Source organism: Vanellus vanellus (assembly GCF_965231255.1).
Source record: "Vanellus vanellus genome assembly, chromosome: 5".
In the NCBI taxonomy this organism is placed as follows: Eukaryota; Metazoa; Chordata; class Aves; order Charadriiformes; family Charadriidae; genus Vanellus; species Vanellus vanellus.
In genome coordinates this window covers 18,633,368-18,657,440 of record NC_138910.1, presented here as the reverse complement: position 1 = coordinate 18,657,440, position 24,073 = coordinate 18,633,368, and the positions used below count along the sequence as shown (strand labels likewise).

Genomic DNA, 24,073 nt, shown 5'->3' with positions numbered 1-24,073 from the left:
CACCCGGGGGGCACCGAGGATGTGTCCGCTGGCTGGAGCTGGCTTGGGTGGTGGTGTGCTGCCCATGCCCTGTGCTGGGTGGGCTTTGAGGGGAGTGAGGGATGGCTGGACTGCGCATGGGGGGCCAGAGCCGCACACCCACTATCCCACGCTCCCCCCTGCAGCTGTGCTGCTGTTCCAGCTGTCTGCACTTAGGACCTGGAGGAAGCGCCTGGCGCTGGCGGAGAAGGATCATGTGATGGTGGTGTCCACGTCCCTCTTTGTCCCCCACCCCGGGCCTGCCGAGCTCCCAGCGAGGATGGGGCTGCCAGCTCTCGCCCTGCTGCTGGTAGTGGGGCTCCTGCACACGCAGGTCAGCGAGCATGGGTGGGAAGTTTGGGAGAAATGCATGGTGCTGAGCTGCCAGGGATCCAGTGGGACAGTTCCGGGATCTGCCTTGCTTTCCTTCCGCGTGTCCTTGCTCTTCCTGCTATGGCTCCCTTCTCCTGCAGCCCATGTCCCACCCCAATGTCCCCCTTGCACTCCCAGCTCCCTGCCTGCCCTCCGGGCACCCGTCCCCCAAAATGCCACCAGCTCAGCCACAGGGTGTTTGATTAGCGAGGGGGGTGGGCATTAAGCAGCTGCCCTGCTTGTTCCTCCTGCTCTCCCGGGACAGCATGGTACCTGCCTCGTCCCTGCACTGAGGATGGAGAGGGTCCCCCCCAGGAACCAGCTCCCATCAGTCCCTGTCCCAGGGAGTGTGGGAGGGGGTGGGTGGGCTTGGGGAGGGTCTGCAGACCCCAGCACTGCCCCTCTCCCACAGGCCTCCCCCCCGGCACGCTCCTTCCAGCTGGATTATGAGGAGGATTGTTTCCGTAAGGATGGTGCCCCTTTCCGCTACATCTCGGGCAGCATCCACTACGCCCGCGTCCCGCGCCCCGCCTGGAGGGACCGGCTCCTCAAGATGTACATGAGCGGCCTCAGCGCCGTGCAGGTGTAAGCAATGGGGACAGACCTGATGGCACAGAGACCACAGCCACCGCAGCCCCTCAGGGTCTCTGGGGTCCCCGGAGTAGGGAGAGAGGCAAGGGTGTTGTCTTATCACAGGGCAGTGGGGACCAGCCCTTGCACTGGGCTGACTGGGACCCCCAGGACACCCCTGCCAGACACAAGCATGAGCCTGGGCTAGTCCCAGTTGAACCCTGGTTGCCATCCTCAGCCCAGGCTGGAGACCAGTTCCCAGGAGCAGAGGGACCAGCCTGTGGGATGGTTCCCACTCATGCTGGGGTGCCCTTAGCCCCTGTGTGCTGATCTCCCCTCTCACCCCAGCTATGTCCCCTGGAACTACCACGAGCCACTGCCAGGGGTTTATGACTTTGCTGGGGACCGGGATGTGGAAGCCTTCCTGGACCTGACAGCCGAGCTGGGACTTCTGGTGATCTTGCGGCCGGGACCCTACATCTGTGCGGAGTGGGAGATGGTGAGCCCCAGCTCCTCCCCCAGGCTCGGCATGGAGGGGTGAAAGGTGGCCTGGGAAGGGCACAGTGAGGTTGGCACTTCTGGCTGGCACGCTGACCCTGGTGCCATGCCAGCCATGCCCAGGCTGCCGCCTCGCGGGGCACATGCTACTCTGGCACCGAGCATTGGCATTGCGCTGGCCAGGTTTCGGCTGTGTGCCAGCCTGGGCTACTGCATGGTTCCTCTGCCTCCCTCTCTCCTGTGCTTGTTTCTCCAGGGTGGGCTGCCCGCCTGGCTGCTGTGGAAACCAGACATCGTCCTGCGCTCCTCCGACCCCGGTGAGCCTTGGCACGGGGCTCTGGCCACCATGTCCTTACAACCTGGTGCCAGCCCCAGCATGCCAGTGTCTTTCCATGCACCTGCCAGCCCCGCTGCATGGTCTCTCCCAACCTCTTCTCCGTCTTTTGCGAGCGCTGTAGTTTGTTCTCCACCTCTGCTTCCTCATCACACTCGGCATTGCCCCATCTCCTCCATCTTCCTCCTGGCAGGGCTAGCTGTGGGTGGGCTGGGGTGGATGCTGTGGCCAAGCTGAGCTGTCCTCTCCCTCCCCAGCCTACCTGGCTGCTGTGGACTCCTGGCTCCATGTCCTGCTACCCAAGATCAAGCCACGTCTCTACCAGAATGGGGGCAACATTATCAGCGTGCAGGTAGGGTGCTGTGGGACCCAGCCCCCTGCCCTGCTCTGGATCATGTTTGGACATGCCCCAAAAAGCCACCTGTACCCACTACACCATGCCCTCATCTGGCACAGCTCTTAGATAAATCCCTCCCAAACTCTGGACCTGAGTTTAAATCCAAGGGCTGGGACTCTGGGGTACCTGCCATCACTCTGCTTGTGGTTTGTGGGACACTGACAGAGCTGGAGGTCATAGCGGGGCTGGAAGGTCAGTCTTGGGATGCACCTGGGGGCTGTCATGATGTCTAATGATGTTGGGAGGGAAGGGGAGAGGTGGGTGCTCACCCCAGTGCGCGGCAGGACCTGGCTGCAGCCCTGCCATGTGCACGCTGGGTGCCGGCCCCTGCCCGGCTCGCAGGTGGAGAATGAATATGGGAGCTACTACGCCTGTGACTACGAGTATCTGCGGCACCTGCTGGGCTCCTTCCGGGCGCTGCTGGGGACCGAGGTGCTGCTCTTCACCACTGACAGCACGGGGGTGGAGGAGCTGCGCTGCGGCACACTGCAGGGGCTCTACGCCACCATCGACTTCGGGCCAGGTACCCCTTTGGGGAAGGAGGAGAGGGGATGAGGGTCCCAGCTCCATCCTGCTCCAACCTCCCTCCCACCACCTCTGCAGGCTCCAACGTGACGGAGGCCTTTGGTGCCCAGCGCCGCGTCGAGCCAAAGGGGCCCCTGGTGAGTTTGGCATGGTGGTGGGGGAGAGGGGAATGACCTGTGATGGCTTTGGGGAGGCAGAGGGGCTGGGGGGGATGAGGCAAAGAGGGGTGCTGGAGCCAGGCTGCAGGTGAGCAGGGGGGTTGTGGCTGACAAGAGGGGTGCCATGAGCCCCAGCTCTGTGCAGGTGACACTCTGAGTGTCACTTTCTCCCCCAGGTGAACTCTGAGTACTACACAGGCTGGCTGGACTACTGGGGGGAGGCTCACGCCAGCACCAGCTCAGCACAGGTGGCCCGGGGGCTGGAGGACATGCTGCAGCTTGGAGCCAGCATCAACATGCAAGTAGTGAGCTGGAAGGGGGCACAGCCTGGGGGGAGGAAAAGAGGGGGGGGGCGATGCCCTCCCACCTGCCAGCATTGGAGTGGGCATCACCACTCCCCTTCGTCCTGCGGGTCTTGGGCAGGGGGAAGCAGGCAGAGCTGGGAGTGCGGGGACAGCAGGGAGGGGGCAGCACCTGGTGAAGACCCTGCCAGGTTTGTGGGGGTGCTGACAGGGCTCTCTGGGGTGTCCTGTAGGTACATGTTCCATGGGGGAACGAACTTCGCCTATTGGAGTGGTGAGTAGGGCCCTGTCCTAAGGAGCGGGGGCACACTGTGGGGCTGGGGGGCTTTCCGTGGCCATCCCTGAGGAGCTTGCTTCAGGCTCCTGTTCTGTCCCACAGGGCAGGCTGATACATACCCAAGAGACCCCGAACCCAAGCTTGACACTCCCTGGGACTCCTTTTGTCCACGGGCAGGGGTTCTCGGTTCTGGGTCATACCGTCCCATTGCATTGCAGCCAGCCTGGGGCTGGGTTCCATGCCCTGGGCTCTGCCAGAGCCCTTTCCTCCAGCTTCCATCGCTTCCCCGGCCAGGTGCTGACTTCAAGGACCAGTACAAACCAGTAACCACCAGCTATGACTATGATGCTCCCCTCTCAGAGGTGGGAGACTCCACTGAGAAGCTGTTTGCCATCCGCACGGTCATCAGCAAGGTGTTGAGCCTGGCAGGAGGAGGGGAACAGTACTGGGCACCCCTGCCTGTGCCAGGGAAGAGGGGGGACACAGAGGGACCTGGCAGGGCAGGGGACATCTCCCTGCTTGCTCTGCTGACAGTTTGCTGTTCAGTTCCAGCCCCTGCCAGTTGGTCCGATGCCACCTGCCACCCCCAAGTACGCCTATGGCTGGGTGGCCCTGCAGAAGGTGAGTGCCTGCCCCGAGGGCTGTGCTGTCCCTGCCTGGCAGTGCCCGGCTGCCCTGGCCACATCCCCCCCTCTTTGCAGTATGCCGACCTCTTGGATGTTTTGGATGTGCTGTGCCCCTCCGGCCCCATCCAGAGCCAGTTCCCCCTCACCTTTGAGGCCATAAAGCAGGTGAGGGGCTGGGTGCAGTGGGGGACACTGGGGGAGACGCTTGTCTGCCCTGCCCTGACTTTGGAGTGGAGGAGCAGAGCTGTCTCCAGCCCCATTTCCCTCTCTGTGCCACTCTGCTGTGTCCTGCAGGCCCATGGCTTTGTGGTGTACCGCACACAGCTGCCCCGGGATGTCCTGGACCCAGCCACACTGGGGGCTCCTCCCCACAGCATCTGCGACCGCGGCTACGTGATGCTGCGGCAGGTGAGGCTGTGGGAGCACACCTGTCCCTGGCTCAGCGCTCGGGGAGGGCTGCAGGACCCGCTGTCAGCAGGGCTGTGCCATGCCCGGGTCTCGGGGACAGCGAGGGTGCTGAGAACCACACTGAGCCCTTGTGGGGTAGCCCCCTGGCTGGAATTTGCCCCTTTGGAGGGTAGGGGGCAGCCCTGGGCCAGCTCGGGGTGGGGGGCAGGCTGTGGGGTGCTATGCTGGCAGGCTGCCGGCAGTGTTTGGGGCAGTGGGATCTGGGCACTGGGTGGCAGTGCTGATCCTGTGGCTGCAGGAGTACCGGGGGACACTGGAACGGGATGGGCAGACAACACTGCACGTGACGGGCAAGGCAGGGGACACTCTGGATGTGCTCCTGGAGAACATGGGCAGGATCAGCTTTGGGGCCAACGTCAGTGACTTCAAGGTGAGGGGAGAGGGCCCTGGTGTTCCTGAGGGGATGGCCTGGCCACCCATGTGGCCAAACACCCCCTCTCCTGCCACCCCAGCCACAGCGGGGCCACCGCCAGCCCTGCTCCCTGATTAATCTCACACCATCCCCTGGCAAACCTGCCAGGACCAGGATCTGGCTGTGAGACCAGCACAGCAGTGCAGCCCCTTGAAGAGGATCCCATCCCACCTTCACTGCTGTGAGGGGGACATGCCCTGGGGAAGCCAAGCACAGCCCTGCCTCTGGCAGACCCTGCTGCCTCATTTTTCCTTTCCTTTCTCAGGGCTTGCTGGGGAACCTCTCCTTGGACTCCATCACTCTCAGCAACTGGCTCATCTACCCACTGGCCATAGACACTGCAATTCAGCAGGGCTGGCCCCACACTGCCCTGCCAAAATCAAGCAGCAGGGGCAGAGCAGGGCCAGCCTTCTACACTGGGACCTTCGAGACCCCTGGCATTGCCTGGGACACCTTTGTGAAGTTCCCAGGTTGGAGCAAGGTAAGGTGGTACGTACCTAGGAGAAGGGGTGAAGGTGGAGGGACAGAGCTCAGTCCCATCTCCATTTTCCAGGGCCAGCTGTGGATAAATGGCTTCAACCTGGGCCGGTACTGGCCCTGCCGCGGACCTCAGCAGACCCTCTTTGTGCCCGGCTCAGTGCTGCATGTTGGCCACCCCAACAACATCACAGTGCTGGAGCTAGAGGGGGCACCCCTTGCCCCCTCCCTGCTCTTTGTCGACCGACCCCTTTTCAACAGGACCCTCAGCCATAGCACTGAGGCCACAGAATAAATGCAGGGCTGCCGGGCACTGGCATCGCTTCTTGCTGGGAGGTGGCAGGGGGTTCATAAAGCACAGGGGCTGCAGGGCCCCAGGAAAGGGACGCATGTCCTGGCATGGACATCCAGAGCCAGGCAGGGTCTGTGCTAAAGAAAAAGGGGCTCAGAATGGATCTTGTTTTGCACGTTAACCCCAAATCATTCCAGTGCTCATGGTGACACCCCCCCACGCCTAGGGGGTCAAGGCACCTCTTTACTGACAACACAGACAGAGGAGGTAGTTCCTAACATGATATGGCTGAAACACCGATGGTATCCGGGAGAGGAGAGGGCAAAGCGCAGCCCAGAGGGTGCCCACAAGCACAGCTGCAGGTACCTCAGGACTGCAGGGTCTGGATATGTCAGGATCTGTCCCACAGCCATGGGCAGCAGCCTACGAGGTAGCCATGAGAAAAGCCAGCAGCAAGACACCCCAAGCTGCAGCTGGGCCACGGAGCAGTCCCAACTCCTCACACTAGTACGTAGGGACTTCGCGGTTGTAGTGTCCCCAGAGTCACCACACAGAGTGACATTCTTGCCCTGAGCCTTGCCAGAGTTGCTCCTGAGAACAACATCTCCCTCCAACCAGCGCTGCTCCACAGGCTCTCCCTCACTGCATAGCCAGTGCTCAGCCGTATCTCCACCACATTGATCCTTGGCAGGTGGCAGCAGTCCCCAGCCTTACGTGTGGCTGGCTCGGGCCCGGCGGTGGGTTTGCAGGCAGGCCGTGGAGCAGAAGGAGAAGTCGAGGTAATGGAAAGGGATCCGGCCCAGCAGGGACTCTCCACAATGCCAGCAGCGGCTGCAGGAAAGAGCAGAGGTAGCCCTGAGTGCAGGGTACACTTGCAAGAGGGTTAGAGGAGCAGAGGGAATTCGTTGCCTGGGCTGTAACATAAGACAGCAGCAGCATGAGGCTCCTGTGGTCCTACAGGGCTCACCCAGCAGCCTGGCCAGGACGTGCTCCTAGGAGCTGCATGGGGTGATGCACTTCGAGGCAGGAGGAACACAGGGAATTTGGCTCCATGGGGGGTTAAAAAGCCCCTGCCCAAATCAGCACGGGCAAGGCTGGCTGCCTGTGGGGTGGCATAAGGAAGGGATGTGGGATGCAGGGTCAGGGGCACAGGAGCAGCTGGGGGATGGGCTTGCCATAGGTCTGGCTGCAAGTGGACCAAGTTGTCCTTTCCAAAGTATTTCAGGGCGGCAGGGGAAGAGAGAGAGAAAGCTTTTAGACAGGCACTGCTGGGAATCGAGTGGACAGGAATAGCTTTAGACTGGAAATGAGAACTGGAGCAAGAAGGGCAGGGAACAGCTGAGCTGACATGGGAGAGTGCGTCTGCAGAGCTCTGCTGCTGGGGCTGTTACCTGATGTTGGTAAGAGTTGTGCCGGTGTCGTGCAGCTGTGCAGCCAGCCTCCGCTCGGCAGCCAGGGCCCTCTGGGGAGCAGAGAGATGGCTCAGCCCCTCCCAGCCCCTGGGAGCTGCTGTGCCCAGAACCCACTGCACTGGCACTGCCCCAGACAGGCTGGATCCCTTTCCCCATGCACGGCCTCACCTTCTCCCTGTCGGACAGGGCTGCGAATCGCTGCTTTTCTCCCTGCTCCTGCTCCCAGCGTTGCTGCTCCTCCCGCTTCGCCTGCTCCCGCTGCTTCCGCTGGGCTTTCTGTGCCCGCTTCTTCTCCAGCTTCTTGGCCTCCATCTCCTGCGTGAGGGGCCCTGGCACCTGGGGGCAGAGGGCAATCAGCATCTCCCACTGAGCCAGGGGCAACAGCATAGACAGACGAAATGCACTTTGCTCTGGGGTCCCCCATCCCCCAGAAGGCAAGGGCAGACGGCAGGCACCCACCTTGGCACGGCTGTAGTCGTACTTGTCTGGATGGTCCACCATGAACTTGCGGAAGGCGTTGCGGGTCAGTTTGTCAGCAGAGACACAGTAGGGGGTCCTTTCCTGCCTGTCTCTGTGAGACAAGGAAGACCAGCTCACCCTGCCATCTTACTGCCTGTGTCCCACTGGACTGTGAGCCCAGAGGTGTGCTACGGGTACTGCATGCCAGGGTATCACAGCCAAGGAGAGGAAAGTTGCTTATCCCTAGATCAGAATCCCTCAAATCCTCCCCTTCTTGCATCTCAAATGCCCTGGCAAAGGGTGGTCTCATCCTTACCCTCTGAACTGCCTACCAATAAACCTGGGAGCACTTTGGGGCAGGCAGAGAGAATGGTGGTTCAGCTTTTAGGTCTCCCGTAACAAACCCAGATGTCCTAGCTGGTAGAGACCAACCCCGGCTGTTCCGGGACAAGGCTGGCACCAGTCTCCCGTGGCTGAGACAGGAGGGAGTTGCTGGGCTCCCACAGTGGGGCTGTGCTTGTCAATCACTGGGCGCCCTGCAGCCATACCTGAGGGCAGGGTCCGCCCCCGCCTCCAGCAGCAGGCACACAGCCTCAGCCTTCCCTGCCCGTGCTGCCACGTGAAGCAGGGTGCAGCTGTGCTCGTCCACAGGCTGGTTGAGCAGGGAGTGGGTCATATCCAGGGGCTGCGTGCCCTCCCCATCCTTGCTGTTCCTCGGCAGGCCCCCACTCTCTGGCACACCCAGGAGGTGCCGCAGCATCCCCACATTCCCCGTTTTGCAGGCGGTGAACAGGGCATCGCGGAGCTGGGTCTGAGGGTCTCCTATGAGGGAAGAACAGGAGGGGAGTCTGATGGTTCCCTGGGCAGAGCAGTACTCTGGTCTGACTAGGAAACACATACAGCACAGTTAAACCATTGTCCTGTTAGCTGGATTTGGGCACTGCAGGATCTCCAGCACCTTCAGAGTGTGCGACAATGTGCCATGGCATTGCTGGGCACTGTGGGCAGCAGCTAAGCCCTCTCCCAAGATAAGACCCACTCCAATACCCCCCAAAACACCTGGCTTAGCCAGGTGCTGCCTGCCCCCCATCTCAGAGCTACCATTCCGAACACACGGCTCACTCAAAGGCATGTGGCTGCACTACAGCCGTCCCACACCCAGCTGCTCTGGGCACATGCCTGACAACATGCTCTTCACAACATGCTGCAAAGACACCAGCAAATGGGGCAGACATCCACCCAGCCCAGCTCCCGACCCCACTTACCTCCATTGTCCCAGGGAAAGGGCTCACCTTCAGCCTCCCCCTGCAGCTCCGTCACCAGCTCCAGGCCAGGCTGCCCATCCTGAGTACCACGGCAACCCATCTCTTCGGCACAAGGCCCTGCACAGGGAGCACATGGTGAGGAAGAGGGCCAGGGCCAGCCCGCAGTGCAGCCACGGTGGTCCCTCCTCCAGTGCCTTCCTACACTGTTCCAGTCAGTTCTTCCCCCTCACCTTTTTCCACCTTCTTGTCCCTCTTCTTCCTCTTTTTGCGGTTTCGCTTAGGCATCACTTCAAACTCCCGGAGGTCCAAGGTCCCTAGTGTCACTTCCACAGTCTCCAGCTCCCCTGCAGGGCTTTCCTCCTCTTCCTCCTCCTCCTCTGGGACTGAGGCGGGTGATAAAACAGGGGCTGAGGCCCCACACACAGTACAAATCACTCGCAGCTCTCAGCCAAGCACACCCTGCCCTTCTCCTGCATAGCATGAGGCCACACTCCACAGAATCCTGCTGTGGTGCCAGGCCTTGTCACAAGGCTACAAATCTGGTCCTGTGCCATAATACCAGACCACTCTGCTTGCTCAGAGTCCTGTCTCCCTCCATAGCTCAACTCACCACTTGTGTCCTCCTGTGGGGGATCCATCTCTGCTTTCTGCTGCCTCTTCTGCCAGGCCTTCTGGGGGGATCCAGTGATGTCTGCCAGTGGTGTGTCCTTCCCTGGACAGCAAGGGTGCTCCTGTCATTGCCTGGGGACAGGGAGCACCCCATGTCTCCAGGGATTGAGGGTTGGAGAGCTAGCACCTCCACCCCATAGTGCAGCATGCCCTAATGCACAAGGGACCACATCACCCCACCTGCTCTGACCCACAAACACCGGGGCTGGTCTGACCTACCATACACCAGCAGGCTGGCCAGTGTGGCGTGGACTCGCAGCACCTCTCGCAGGGTGGCCCTGCGGGTGCTGAGGGGGATGTGGCAGATGCGAGGGTCACCCCGGCTGAGGGGTGGGTTCCTGCCACCAAAGAGCAGCGCACGGTTATGACGAGGGGCCCGGAGGAAGATGCGCTGAGCTTCATTCAGGTGCTGTGCCCAGGCTGCCAGCAGGTCCTGAATATCCTGGTGAGGAAAGGGAGGCACTATGGGATCCCAAGCACACTGTGTGGGCACAGGTAGCTCCGGAGCAGGGACAAACCCAGGACAGAGCAGCCTCAACTGGGCCCTGACCCCTTCCAGAGCTCACATGCCACCCATGCCATCCAGCAGCAGTGTGGTACCACCTCATGGAGCCAGCCATGACCATGTCTCCCTGCCGAGAGCCCAGTGCTGTGGTGTGTCCTCACCTTGAGCAGTGCAGCCTCATTGTAACGCCGCAAGGAGGCTCCGGCTGACCTGGGTGCTGATCCTGGGGTCTGAGCATCCCGTAGGCCCTGGGATGTGCCCCGCCGGGCTCGCACCGTGTAGCGGTGGAAGGTCTTGTGCTCCTGCACCTGGGGGCTGCAGAGAGGGGCAGGCATGAGCAACAGGGCGTCATGTATGGAGAGGAGGTGAGGTGATGTCCTCTGGGGTCCTAGGAACTTGTGGCTTGCCCCTGGGGCCCGAAAGATTAATACTTCTCTTGCAGCGCAACTGGGCTTAGCCAACTCTCAAACAAAGACTAGGAGCTGTGGGTGCCCAGGGTGTGGTAAGCACTGTGATGGAGGAGTAGGGAGGGGATGGCCATCCAACGCCTAGCCCCATTTGACCATGCCCAGAACAGCAACCCCCAGCTCTGTCCCCCTGTACTCACCCCCGGAACACAGCTCCTGCGAAGTGCCCGCCGCCCATCATCAGCACAACCCAACATGTGTTCGCATCGAGGTTCTGCAGTGATGCTGTCAGCTCCACTGGCTCCTTGATGCCACCCTGAGACCCAGACAACCTTGCTAGCACCCACAGGGTCACCTTGTAATCTCTTGCTGTCCCCCAGGACAGACACCCACCCTCTGCTGGCTCCTGAAGCAGGTCTCTGGGAACACTGAAGAACTAAAAATCAGGCCACCAGCAAGCCTGGGGCTCTGACCTGGCACCAGAGACAACCCTTCCCACATTGGGACGTAAGGGGACTGTCAGGCAGATGTCTACACCCCAGTGCCATCCACCTCCTCTGAGGTCCCTCTCCCAACAAGCTGGGCTGTGACTTGCCTTCCTGGTGCACAGCACGCAGCGGTAGGCAGAGATGAGCTGGCCCTTCGCATTGCGGAGCAGCACCTTGTGGGAGCGGGGGACCAGGGGGGTCTCGGGGCTGTCACTGGCAGGGGGCAGTAACTCCGACTCACTGCTTGTATCAGAGCTCTCTGAATCAGACCCTGAGATGCTGGAAACATCACCTGCAAGAGAAAGAAAATTAAGCAGTGGAGCAGGGCAAAGATTAACCAAAGGCCTGCCCAAAACTTTGCAGGTGACTCCAAGGGCTAGCCCATGGTCCCCAAAATGTCCTGTCCAATACCCTACATATCACAAGGGGGCTGGGGAGCTAGGGGTTTGGGGGTCTGGACCCCCAGGTATGCCTAGGCAGGGGCTCAGGTAGAATACCCTTTTCTCTCCATAACAAGTGAGCAAGGCTCAGGAGTAGGGCTGGACCCCCAGAAGACCCTACAGGGGCAGAATAAAGGGACCCTGAGCTCACAGAGGTAGCCAGGGGCTTCATCGCTGCACAGAACAGCCCTAGCGAGGCCACCGAGAGCCTCTGGGTTCTGCTGGGGGCAGCCTTGTTCCTCACCTGCACGGGTCTTCTCCTCAAACACTTCTACCGGCAGTGTCCGGCGCCCCCGGAGTCGCTGCTTCAGGTTGAAGCGGTGCCAGTCAAGACGGTAGTGCTCAGTCTGTGGAGCAAAGAGGTATGAGCCAGCAAGGTCTTGGTGGCCCATGGAAACCCCCACCACCAAAGGCCCTGAGGTGACAAGACTCCAAGGGCTAAACTCATGCCAGGACCCTGCAGTGATCCTGACTGGAAGACAGGTACGTTAAGGAGTTAGTCATGTAACAGTTAACCTGAACAGGAGCAGACCTGTGCTGCAGGTACCATTTACCTCCAGTAAATAACATTTAAAGTGATAATATACAGAGTCTGAGTGCCAGATCCCAAGAGGACGTAGGCAGTTGAGCTCCAGGAAGCAACCAGCACTGGGCTGCACCACACTGGGGCTGAGCCTCCGCAGCAGGGCTGTGCTAGACCCATTCACCTGCTCCTCCCGGCTGCCAAACACCTGCCCGCAGGTCAAGCAGCACATCCGCTCCGGCACCTCAGGGACCCCATGGGGCTTCTCCTCACTGCTGGTGGCTGCAGGTTTCTCTGGAAGAAGAAGAAAGGCGTGGGCACAGGCAGCTCCCCAGGCTGCACCGCAAGGAGCGGGGCCTCCTGGGTCTCTTCTCAGCCACCCAAACAGCCCTATGGCTGTAAAAAGAACTTCGGGGACCTTGGGGTGACACCGAGGAAAGCCCATTTACCCACCCACCAGGCAGCTCCCACAGCCAACCCCCAGGGCAATCACTCAAGCTGTGTTGGGGATAGAGCTCCTTCTTGGTGGCTTGGGGCTGGCAGACATGAGCTTGGCCAAATAACTCCCCGCAGCCACCGTGGAGCTCCAACATACCGTGGCTCACAGGCGCCGGCTCGGTGGCCCACGAATCCGCAGCAACTCCGGTGACGAGGGTCAGCCCGTGCAGGAGGACGGGATCCTGGGCGGCCTCGAAAACCGACCTGCTCTCCGGGGTCGGCATCGCCCCTGCTCCCAGGGGAGGGAACAGCGCCTGAGCGGCAGGCCTGGCCCCGGGGGCAGCGGGAACCACATGCCGGTGACCGGGCGGGTCCCCGCCCCTCCCCGGGGTCCCTCTCCCCGCCTGCCACGGGGGTTCCCGCACCACAGGCCCACCCCCCGACCGAGCCCTCCCTACGGCTGGGACCCTCCCGCGGCCGCTGCCCCAGGGACCCCTACCCCCCCCACGCCGTTAGTCCACCGGGGCCATTATCCCCGGAATTCCCCCTGTCCAGCCGTAACCCCCGCCCGAAACTGCTACGCCCCCATGATGCCTCCCGCCGGTAATGGGGGCGCGCGCCCCGTCACTCACATGTAGCCACTGCCGCCCCAGCCCGGAAGTGCCACTCAGCTGATGTACGTCACATCCTCTTTGTTTACGGGCTGCCGCTAGGCTCAGCTCGGCCTCCCGCCCTCCCGCCTTCCCATTGGCCGTCCCCCGTCCCGCCCCTCGACTGCCATTGGGCGGCGCGGCCGCCAGTCGAGGGGTGGGGGCCGAGCGGGCCGGGCCGGGCCGGGGCCGGGGCCGGGCCGGGGCCGGTGGCGGCGGCGGGGGGCCCCGCCATGGCCCACTTCGAGACGCAGTACCAGCGCCTGGAGAGCTCCTCCACCGAGTCCCCCCCCGGCGGTGGCGATCTGCTCGTCCACGTCCCCGAGGGCGCTAAGTGTGAGCGGCGGCACCGGGCACCGGGGGTTGGGGCCTGGCCCTGGCCCCCGCCGGCGGTCTGAGCCTGAGAGGAGCTGGGGAGCGGGGTGGGGAAGAGTGAAGCGGCGGAAGCCTTGGGGACCGGCGGTGTCCGGGCCGCGGGGGGGGGGGTGGGGGCAGATCCAGGCTGATCCAGGTGGCTGGGGGTGGTGGGAGCAGCCAGGGACCGAAGGGAGCTGGGGGTGGGGGCTGTGGGACCGGTTTGGGACTTCGAGGGGCCCGGGCCCCCCGAGGCCCCAAACCGGCCCCACAGCAGAGGTGGAGTTGTGCCTGTCGTGACCCCTCACCCTGCTCTTCTTCTTCTTCAGCTCCGTGGCATCACATCGAGAACCTGGACCTCTTCTTCTCTCGCATATCCTTTCACAGGGCAGGATGCATCCTGCCTCCTTCTGGTGTCTCAGTGCTGGTGGGCACACCGGGTTTGGTGTAACTCGGAGCTGGGGCAGCGTCCGCCCCTTCCCGTAGGCCACAACACAGCTCCAGAGAAGCTGGGGAATGGCAGAACCCCCATGCCTGTGGAGTGCTGTCACCCAACACTGAGGGGACAGACAGGTTCCTTTAGAGATCTTTGGCAGAGTGATAACAGTACTAAGTTGTAGTTATAATTAAAGCTTTATTTTCTTAAAATGATTTTATTATTAGCATAGCATAGCATTTATAATCAGAGTAGCACAGCATTTCTGTAAGCAGAATCAGTGTTGTACAATTTTATAAGTGGCATAGTACAGAATTTTATAGCACAACTTATTTAGCTATGGTTTCTAATCACCTGGACTCTTTGCAGATTGGGTCATATCTTAATACATGGGTTGTTGTATCAGTATAACAATAATAATCTAGACTCAAAAATTATATAAAAGAATACAGGTCACTCAGTCCTTGGAGGAAGCAGACGATGGTGGGGGCATCACTGGCTACTGGGGGGTCCTGGGTCTCACTGTCCAGTAGCAGTTCTGGTCCAAGTTCCCACTGAGGACTTTTAACTCCCTGATTTTGTGGACAGTGCTCTGTGTGCTGTTACACTTCCCTGTTCTGTGACAGGGTCATCACCACCATCAGGTTGGCTGGGTGCCTGAGGCCTTCAAGGCTGGCACGGAAGGGAGTAATCAGCCTGGCACCCAGGAATCTTGAGGCTGGTAGGGAGGGGAAGAATAAATCTGCTTGGTTTGTCTGCTTAGTTCACAGGACCTTCAGGGCCTGATAACGAGGGAAAGAGAACTGATAGGTGACCCGCTCAGCCACAGAGAATGGCTGCTTGCCATATAAAATGGCATTAGTTATGCTAACCACGTTACCATGGGTCCAGAGCAGGGGTATTAAATGCATTTTTGCCTGTCTGTGTTTTCCTGCACTACCCTTGTGCAGCCTGAGGGCAGGCTGAGTTTCTGCTCTGTGCTGGGACAGATTGCCCTCTGGGTGTTGGGGAAAGAAAGGAGCTTGGATGGAGCCAAGTCCTCTTATCCCAGCTGTGTTTTACCTGGGCAGTGTTTCCCTGCAGTGGAGAAACAGCTTGCTGATGAGTAGGGGTGGGAGAGGTTTTCCATTGGTAGTGGAGGGAGACTTGGCTGGGGAGCTGCAGGTGCCAGTGGGACAGAAGCCTCTCCATCCTTTGTCAGAGGGAAGGAGTCTCCAGATTGTTCTCCTTGACTGTAGCTTTCACGTTTATAATCTGCATCAGAAGAATGGCTTCACCTGCATGCTCATTGGAGAGATCTTTGAGCTCATGTAAGTGCAGGTTCCCACTCTGTTGGGCCTGTGACAGCTGCTGGGGAACAGCCATGGGAATTTGCTGAGGTCCTGCAGCTGGATGGGTGGGAAGGCTCCCTTTATACTTGTCCTGTCTCCCCTTCGTTAGGGTTTTCCATGCCCCAAACCTGCATTCCACTTTGAGGAACTGGTGCCCATGAGCTTTCCTGCCGCCATGGCTGTGGGAATGTATCTCCATGACACATGACCCTGGCTGTTTCATGTTTTGCAGAGCAGAAGGATGATTCCCTCATGCCTGCTTGCTTTTTTTCACAGGCAGTTCATCTTTGTGGTGGCATTTACCACCTTTCTTATCAGCTGTGTTGATTACGACATCCTCTTTGCAAACAAAGCAGTAAATCACAGCCAGCATCCCAGTGAGCCCATTAAGGTGACTCTGCCAGATGCCTTCCTGCCTCCAAATGTCTGCAGTGCAAGGTAGGAGTAGCGGAGGGCATGTTAGCCACCACTTTTACTTTCTCAGGTACTCAGGGCACCTGCCCGGGCCTGTCTCCCACTACTTGCCTCTTCTTGCTTGCAGAATCCAGGCAAACAGCTTCCTCATTTGCATCCTGGTGATAGCAGGGGTTTTCTGGATCCACCGACTCGTCAAATTTATCTACAACATTTGCTGCTACTGGGAGATTCACTCTTTCTACATCAATGCCCTCAAAATCCCCATGGTAAGTAGCTGGGCCAAGGGCCGCATGCAGGGCTGCTAAGGGATGCAAAAAGCATTTACTGAGTGGTGAGAAGTACCTTCACTCCTCTCTGGAGAACAGCTTTTCTGAGACACTTGTACTAGAGGGCTCTTCCCTCTGCTCCATAATCAAACAGGTCTCCTTTCAGCCTCTTCTCCAGCAGCCAACTTATTCCATGTTAACCCCTCTCTGCCCAGCCTGCCTCTCTGCCTGCTGGCACATGCCTCTGCCATCTGCCACCCAATATGTTTATTCTTCAGTGATGGCCTTTTCTGTGATGCCTTTCAACAGAGAAGGCATAAGTGAGGATATCCTTGTATCTCCCTGGGTTATGGGCAATGTCATCTTCCTTGTTTACTGGAGGAAACTGGGGCACGGAGCTGCCTAGTTGGTGAAGACCACACTGGAGATCGGTGTGTGAAAGATGGGGTTTGAGGCTTGCATGTATATCCTAGTCCAGAGTCCTTGCTCTGATGCACAACACCAAGAGGTATGCGTGCATTCTCTGAGGAGAGACCATGTCTTGAGAAAGGTGGGGTGAGCCAAGAGGCTTGGTTTGTCCCCAGCTATTCCACAGGCTCCCTCTGTGACACTGCTTAAGTCCCTTCTCCTGTTTGTGTCTCCTTGCTGACTCCAAATGGCAGCTCTGGGAGGACCCATGGGAGCCTGGAGCTGTGTTCATGCCTCCAAGACAGCTTGTGTGTTAGTGGCTGGGAAACAGTCTCCGGCATTAATCTCGGGGTAAAGGGCACTGGGACGAGATATGGGGTTTGTTCGCTGTAGGCTGAAGTGGTGCGGGGAGGTGCCTCGTGTCCTGGTGCTGCATTTACTTTGTCCCTGGACACATCCTGTCCCTAACCTTGCTGCTTGCCCCCTTCCAGTCCACCCTGCCATACTACACCTGGCAGGAGGTACAGGCCCGCATCGTGCAGATCCAGAAGGAGCACCAAATCTGCATCCACAAGAAGGAGCTGACAGAGCTGGACATCTACCACCGCATCCTCCGCTTCAAGAACTACATGGTGGCCATGGTGAACAAGTCACTGCTGCCCATCCGCTTCCGCCTGCCCCTGCTGGGAGACACTGTATTTTACACGCGTGGGCTCAAGTACAACTTTGAGCTCATCTTCTTCTGGGGGCCTGGCTCCCTCTTTGAGAACGAGTGGAGCCTGAAGGCCGAGTACAAGCGGGCTGGGAACCGCCTGGAGCTGGCTGAGAAGCTCAGCACTCGCATCCTCTTGATTGGCATTGCTAACTTCCTCCTCTGCCCCCTCATCCTCATCTGGCAGATCCTCTATGCCTTCTTCAGCTACACAGAGATTCTGAAGCGAGAGCCGGGCAGCCTGGGTGCCCGCTGCTGGTCTCTCTACGGCCGGTGTTACCTCCGTCACTTCAACGAGCTGGACCACGAACTGCACTCACGCCTCAGCAAGGGGTACAAGCCAGCTTCCAAGTACATGAACTGCTTTATCTCCCCGCTCCTCACCATCGTGGCCAAGAACGTGGCCTTCTTTGCTGGCTCCATCCTGGCTGTGCTCATCGCTCTCACCATCTATGATGAGGACGTGCTGGCAGTCGAGCATGTCCTGACCACAGTCACCCTGCTTGGGGTGGGCATCACAGTGTGCAGGTGAGGTTGGTCTGTGCTTCCCATGTGCTCCTGGCAGCATTGTGGGAAGCTGCGCGGCTCACAACCATCCATGCAAACATGCTCTTTGGTTGCAAGTGGACATGAATCTGCCCTTCAAAGGGCACAGCTGGAGATAGTCAGGGGCAGGCAGGAGAAAAGGAGGGATAGTGATGATCTTGGGTGCAGTGGTTGTATGATATGAGGGCTGGGCTGGCAGGAAGATTTGTGTTGGGGATGAAGGCTACAGGTGGAGCTGTGATACGGGCCGGTCACCCTGCCTTCCCAGGATGAGATCTCCCAGGAACTGAGATGTGATGCTGTGATGTTTCCCTGTCTTGTTCTACAGGTCTTTCATCCCCGACCAGCACCTGGTGTTTTGTCCAGAACAGCTGCTACGAGTCATCCTGGCGCACATCCACTACATGCCTGACCACTGGCAGGGCAATGCCCACCGCTACGAGACCAGGGACGAGTTTGCCCAGCTCTTCCAGTACAAAGCGGTGAGCTTGTCTTGGAAGGGGCTGGGATGGGGACTCACCCGAATCCCTGCAGGACGAAGAGGCTGCTGCAGAGCCGAGCAGCTCCTGGGCTGGCAGAGGAACAAGGCAGCTTTCTCAGAGACAGCCTGCCCCAGAAGATGGGCTGGAGCAGGGGGCTGGTTTTGGGATTGTGGGTTTTTTGACATCCTCAAGTTTGCACTGAGCCCATCATCTCTGTGCTCAGGTCTTCATCCTGGAGGAGCTCCTGAGTCCCATCATTACCCCCCTGATCCTCATCATCTGCCTGCGTCCCAAGTCCTTGGACATCGTTGACTTCTTCCGCAACTTCACCGTGGAGGTGGTGGGCGTGGGCGACACCTGCTCCTTTGCCCAGATGGACGTGCGCCAGCATGGCCACCCGGCGGTAGGTCCCGTGGGTGGCGGGAGAGCCTGGGCTCCCCACCAGCATGTCTGGTCCTTTAGATGCAGGAGAGGCTGTAACTTGCTACTCATGGCAGCCCAGACTTCAGCAGCCTGCCTCTCTCTCTGTGATGGGTATCTGCAGTTGCCAACACAGGCCATCAGCCCCAGAAAGCTTTTGAGGCCCAGCTGTGATTATTAACCTCATCTTTTGTGAACCAGCTTTTGTCGCTCCTTTATTTGATGTCCTTGCCTGTTTTCACAACCAAGAGTCCTGTGTCCTCAGGAGAGAGGAACAGGGATACTTGAACATTTAGAAAGCGTGACCACTGAGAACCAACTTAAAGAAGCTGGGCTTCTGCCCAGGAGAGAGGCTGCCTCAGGGAGATGGGAAGCATTTTCTGTTATGTAGAATCCAGTGCGAAGGGAAAGGAGATCCATCTATTTCCTGTGCTGGGGAATTTAGGTTACTTGTCAAGAAAGACTCCCTAGTGACAGGGGCGTGAACTAGTGAGGGGGTGGACTCGCTGTGGCAGGAAGCTTTTAAGAACAGCCATTTGTTGGCCATAGTTGCTCCTGCTATGAGCTGGAGAGTGCAAGACAAGGCTTTCAGCTCTGTATTTTGGGACTAGTCCCCGTCTCTCCAGTTCCCTTGCAGCCATGCATGTTCTGGGGTGGAGGTGGAACACGCTGTGCTTGCTGCTTCTTCCCCAGGCTGTGAGGGCTGAACTAGTGTGGGGCTTTTGGTGTAGCGCCTGCTACACGTGGAGCTGTGGCCCAGCTTGTGCTGGGTGTCACGTGCTTTGCCCTGACTGGTTGCAGGATTCCCAAACCTTGCAGGGGTGTAAAGCAGATCCTGTCCCTCATTACCTGTCTGTGCTCTGCAGTGGATGTCAGCAGGAAAGACGGAAGCCTCCATTTACCAGCAGGCCGAGGATGGCAAGACGGAGCTCTCCCTCATGCACTTTGCCATCACCAACCCCAAGTGGCAGCCGCCCCGCGAGAGCACAGCCTTCATCGGCTTCCTGAAGGAGCGGGTGCACCGGGACAGCAGCGTGGCACTGGCTCAGCAGGCTGTGCTCCCCGAAAACGCCCTCTTCAGCTCCATCCAGTCCCTGCAGTCGGAGTCAGAGGTGCCCAGGCTGGGGGGGGGGGGGGGGAGGGATGCGAGGTGTTCTTGGGGTGCTTGCTGGGTGCTGGCAAACTGATAATCTGGGCAATTTTGCCCTTGCCTGGGCTGTATCTGGGAATGCAGATGCGATAGATCAGCACTACTTGGGACTGCTGCTGTGTTTCTAGGCAAGGCAGCAGGCTGTCCTGGGGCCCTGTGAGGTGGGAGAGGGGCTGAGAGAACTGGGGTTCCTCAGTTCTATGTCGCTGGCAGGGATCAGCTCTCCAGGTCTGCACAGGACAGTGATTCTCTCCCTTTCAACCCTGCAGCCTCACAGTCTGATTGCCAACGTGATAGCGGGTTCCTCGGCACTGGGCTTCCACATGGGCCGTGATGGACAGGCCTCCCGCCATCTCTCCGAAGTGGCCTCGGCCCTGCGTTCCTTCTCCCCGCTCCAGTCTGCCCAGCAGCCTCCCAGCAGCTTCCAAACAGCGGGAAGGGATGGAGAGGGAGCCCAGCCTCGGGGTGCCAGTGCCATGACAGCCTCTGGGTAAGCTGCAGGCTGGAGAGGGGCAGCCAGACACCTTGCCAATTCCTTAAACCATTTTTTGATTGTCATCCTGTTGTCCTGGGTGCACAGTGGCATTTGTCTCTGCAGCCTGGGAGAGCAAGGGACATGTTCATAAGCAGAGGTGCTTATGAAGTAGGTGGTTAGGTGGCCCCCCAGGTGCTTAGACTGGCCCCAAAGGACAGTGTTGGGGTTCTGGTGTTCTCCTGTAAGTACCACAGTGGTGAGAAACCTCTGGTAGGGAAGAGGCAGTGCCATCACAGGGCTGGTCACCTTGTGCATCTGGGGAGATGCTACAGAGGGCCTGTTTCTGCCCAGCCCAGGAGTGGATCTCTGCGAGCCTGACATTAGAGTGGAGAGGGGCTGGGTGGTGTGGAGGGCACCTGGACAGCAAACATCACTTGTGTGTCCCATGGTAGTGCTGATGCAAGGACCGTGAGTTCGGGGAGCAGCGCCTGGGAAGGTCAGCTACAGAGCATGATCCTGTCGGAGTACGCCTCCACCGAGATGAGTCTCCACGCACTCTACATGCACGAGGTAAGCAGCCTGCAGCTGGGCCAGCCAGAGGGGCGTGGGACCATGGCAGACAGGACTGGGGTGCTCTGTCTGGAATGACTGGGATACCAGTGTGAGTGAGAGCTGAGACCAGTGTGTGTACAGTGCTGGGGAGAGGGTGTGTTCAGGCATCTGGGCTCTCCCACACAGCTGACTCACTCGTGTTTTGACCTGCAGTTGCACAAGCAGCACGCCCAGCTGGAGCCCGAGCGGCACACTTGGCACCGACGAGAGAGTGACGAGAGCGGGGAGAGCGCCCACGAGGAGCTGGACGCTCAGCGGGGTGCCCCCGTCCCCATCCCTCGCTCTGCCAGCTATCCCTTCGCCTCGCCACGGCAGCCTGCCGAGGAGACGGCCACGCTGCAGACCGGCTTCCAGCGGCGATACGGTGGTATCACAGGTACGGGAACCAGGGCAGCGGTCTGAGCTCTGGGTCAAAGCCCCGTAACCAATGTCCTGTATGGACTGGCATGAGCATCCTGCTTGTCCCTGGAGACTGACAGTCCCCCAGGAAACTAATCTTCCTCCTTGCCTCTCCTGCAGACCCGGGCACAGTACACAGAGCCCCATCACACTTCTCCCGCCTCCCTCTGGGAGGCTGGGCTGAGGACGGGCAGTCAGCGAGACACCCAGAGCCCGTGCCAGAGGAGAGCTCAGAGGATGAGCTTCCACCGCAGATCCACAAGGTAGGGGTGAAGGCTGTGGCTGAGAGGGGAAACATGTACATAGGATGGTCCCGATAGGTGCCACATCCCCTCTCTGTCTTACAGGTATAACCTTGTAGACTGGGGATCTCATGGGGGTTGCAGACTGGGAGCTGCCTGGGCAGCAGGATGTGGCGTCAGCCTGATTCTTCTCCCGTCCTGAGTGGACAGGATAGTCCCGGGCTCCATTTTGTTGCCATCAATTGCCGAAGAGACAAAACTGCCAGGCCGGCGGCATTGCAGTGGCACCTTGTGTCCAGCCATGTGTCAAGTCAACGCCACTCTGACTTGTGGGGTGAATGCGTGTGTGAGTACATACATGTGTCTGTGTTCACATCTGTGTCGTCCATGTTGGAGGATCGCTGCAGAGCCTGCGAAAGCTGACGTGACAGGACTAGTGGTGGGGAACTGTGAACTGGCTTGGAGGTGGCAGCAACAGCTGCTGTTCAGAGGGGTGTGAGATGGCACCAGCTCCAGATGTCCACCCAGAGCTGGGACCTGCCTCCAAAATGAAGGCAGGAGCTGTTGAGGGGGCTCTAGCTCAGCCGGTAGCACCACACCTGCCCTGCCTGCAGCGCTGGGGAGGTGCCCAGGACCATGTTCACTCTCCCGAAGAGGACCAGTGCCGTGCCCCTTAGCCCGGAGCAGGACAGCAGTGGGGCAGTCGCCCACCCCTCTGACCCAGCACCCTGCAGAGGGATGGGCCCCAGCTGCTGCTGGTGTGGGTAGGGGTGGGATCTAGAGCTGGTGGGAGCAGCTCTGACCAGGATCTGGGAATGCTGCAGCTCTTCCCCAGCTCACAACAGCTCGCCTGTACCCTGCACACAAGGAAGGGTCGGTGGGGTGGAAGTCCTGGGTCCCCGATGTCCCTCCCAGCTGACAGCCTCCGTGCCGTACCTCTGGGCTAGGGCAGCAGCATCCTCTCCTGTGCACAGCACCTACGGGATGCGGGCTGCTAGCAGGCCCTCCTGCAGTGCCAAAGAGACTCCGAGGTGGGGCAGCTTGGCGTCTCCCAGGAGTGCTCGCAGCCCCCTCGGAGCCCACTCTGAAGGTCTCGTGCTCTGTGTATTGGTTTGCTTCCCCCAGGCATGATAAAGGCCTTCTCCCCATGCCCAGGCTGTGGTGCATCAGGTCTGTCCTCCTGATGTTGCCGTTTCTGTGGTATCAGGCCTTTTTTCTTCCCCAAGCAAAGGCTTCAATGTATCTCACATCTCACCTGGGGGCTCCCAGCTCCTCCTTCCCTCCTGAAACCATCCTTTTGCTTGCAACATGGCTGCTGTAGAGACCCTGTACCAGGCAGCTGGCTTGTGCCTGGGGGGGTCAAGGAGGGGTAACCTGAACCCAGAGGGGAGAGGCAAACCCCAGCCCGGCTGTGGGGTGGTGGTGGAGATCAGGATCCCAGCTGTGCAGCATGGCCTCAGACAAGACCTTCCCACCGTCGTTCTGGTTTCCCTCTCTTCTCTTCCAGTGGCTGCTTGTGAGGATCTGCATCCCGGCTAACCCCTGACAGGCTTTGCTTTCCCGCTCCCTCCCCTTGCTTGTTTTTGCCATGCCCTCCGCGAGCACCACAGGCCCTCCTCTGCCCTCCTGGGAGTCCATGGCCGCCTCTCCTCCCCTTCCAGGGTTATTGCCCTCTGCCCTTTGAGCCTGGGCCAGCTGCGTGCTGCCGAGCCACCTGCTTCCGGCGGTACCTGCACCCGGATAGCCAGGGCACAAGCAGGGCTGGGGTGCTCACAGAGGGGCAGGGTCTTTGTGGGATGGTGGGTTCTCTGCTACAATAGGGAGGGACAAGACCGGAGCTGCGACTGCTCTGGAGTCTGTAGGAGACCAAAGGGAGCGCGCTAAAGTAGAGCTCGGGGATGGGGATCAGCTCTTTGCTGCAGGGGTCAGGACTGAGAGGGGAAGGGTGACCACGGACCTGGGTGCTACTGGGGTCTTTCCATGGAGGAGCAGCTGCAACGACCCCGCAGCAGCTCCAGCTTCGGGCTGCTGTGGTGAAGGGAAACTGAAAGCAAATTTCCTGGGAACCCAAGCTTTCCTGTGGCTTCCCCTGCAGGGAGGTGAGTCTCCCGGCGGCTGCGGGACGCTGGGACTGGGCTTCCTGGCGGAGCTACTGAAGGCTGGCAGTGCCCTGGGGTAGGGAGGGGGGCCTTTCCCTGGGCTGGCAGGAGGGATAGGCCGGGCAGGAGCTGGCAGGAGTCCTTGCCGCATGTTGTGCTTGTGTCGTTGGTGTCCCATGTGCATGGCGAGCCACTGTCCTCATCTCCTCCCAGGGAGTGTGGGCACGGGGGGGGCAGAGGGGGGTGTCCCTGAGAAGCGCGGTGTCGCACCCCCCATGCCCTCGCTGTACAGCTGTATAGCCGTCTAATAAAGATGGGCTGTATCATCCCTGCCCGTGTCCGAGTCTCCCTTCACTCTGCCGTACCGTGCAACCCCTCCGGACCCGGCCATGGCGTGGGGGCCCAAAGAAGCCGGACGAGCCGGTGCCTGGGATGGCAGCAGGAAAGCTGCGAGCTGCCTGCTAGGCCGGGACCTCCCCGGAGCTCGGTCCCGGGGGCCGCGGAAGGGGGGGAAGGCAGGGCAGGGGCTATATTTATCCCTGGGAGGGCAGGGACCGTCCTGCCTGACCTCTGCGGCGGGCAGGGCCCTCGCCGGGGCGGCGGGGGCTATCTCGGCACGGCAGGGCTGGGCTGGCAGCGGCGATAAGCGGCAGCGGGGTGCCTCGCCTCGCCTTCGGGGGGACACCCCCCTACCACCCCCGCGGCCCCCGGCCCGGGAGTTCGTCCCGCACTACCGACACCT

General features: G+C 59.9%; 3 protein-coding genes across 3 annotated transcripts; 2 read left to right on the top strand and 1 right to left on the bottom strand.

Moving 5' to 3' along the window:
- Positions 1-298: 298 nt before the first annotated feature.
- Positions 299-5,732, top strand: GLB1L (galactosidase beta 1 like; the record flags this gene model as incomplete). Its single annotated transcript, XM_082483491.1, has 16 exons — positions 299-352; positions 803-975; positions 1,309-1,459; positions 1,715-1,775; positions 2,050-2,144; positions 2,532-2,712; positions 2,793-2,851; positions 3,049-3,174; positions 3,412-3,448; positions 3,746-3,864; positions 3,998-4,072; positions 4,153-4,242; positions 4,372-4,485; positions 4,784-4,915; positions 5,223-5,438; positions 5,511-5,732. 16 exons carry the CDS (start codon positions 299-301, stop codon positions 5,727-5,729), a joined length of 1,902 nt encoding a protein of 633 aa, XP_082339617.1. The 3' UTR covers positions 5,730-5,732.
- A 66-nt stretch (positions 5,733-5,798) lies between these two features.
- Positions 5,799-12,717, bottom strand: ANKZF1 (ankyrin repeat and zinc finger peptidyl tRNA hydrolase 1). The gene is made up of 15 exons (XM_082483556.1): positions 12,490-12,717; positions 12,079-12,188; positions 11,616-11,718; positions 11,039-11,223; positions 10,644-10,759; positions 10,198-10,351; positions 9,751-9,973; positions 9,473-9,574; positions 9,093-9,245; positions 8,863-8,979; positions 8,146-8,419; positions 7,598-7,709; positions 7,307-7,474; positions 7,118-7,188; positions 5,799-6,557 (listed from the first exon to the last, which is right to left on the bottom strand). The coding sequence occupies exons 1-15, from the start codon at positions 12,614-12,616 to the stop codon at positions 6,437-6,439; spliced, it is 2,136 nt and encodes a 711-aa protein (XP_082339682.1). The 5' UTR covers positions 12,617-12,717; the 3' UTR covers positions 5,799-6,436.
- A 451-nt stretch (positions 12,718-13,168) lies between these two features.
- ATG9A (autophagy related 9A) lies at positions 13,169-23,659 on the top strand. The gene is made up of 14 exons (XM_082484437.1): positions 13,169-13,318; positions 13,666-13,709; positions 15,018-15,082; positions 15,380-15,541; positions 15,645-15,786; positions 16,686-17,434; positions 17,781-17,934; positions 18,158-18,337; positions 19,221-19,466; positions 19,774-19,994; positions 20,432-20,549; positions 20,745-20,967; positions 21,111-21,253; positions 21,338-23,659. The coding sequence occupies exons 1-14, from the start codon at positions 13,216-13,218 to the stop codon at positions 21,341-21,343; spliced, it is 2,556 nt and encodes an 851-aa protein (XP_082340563.1). The 5' UTR covers positions 13,169-13,215; the 3' UTR covers positions 21,344-23,659.
- Positions 23,660-24,073: the final 414 nt, after the last annotated feature.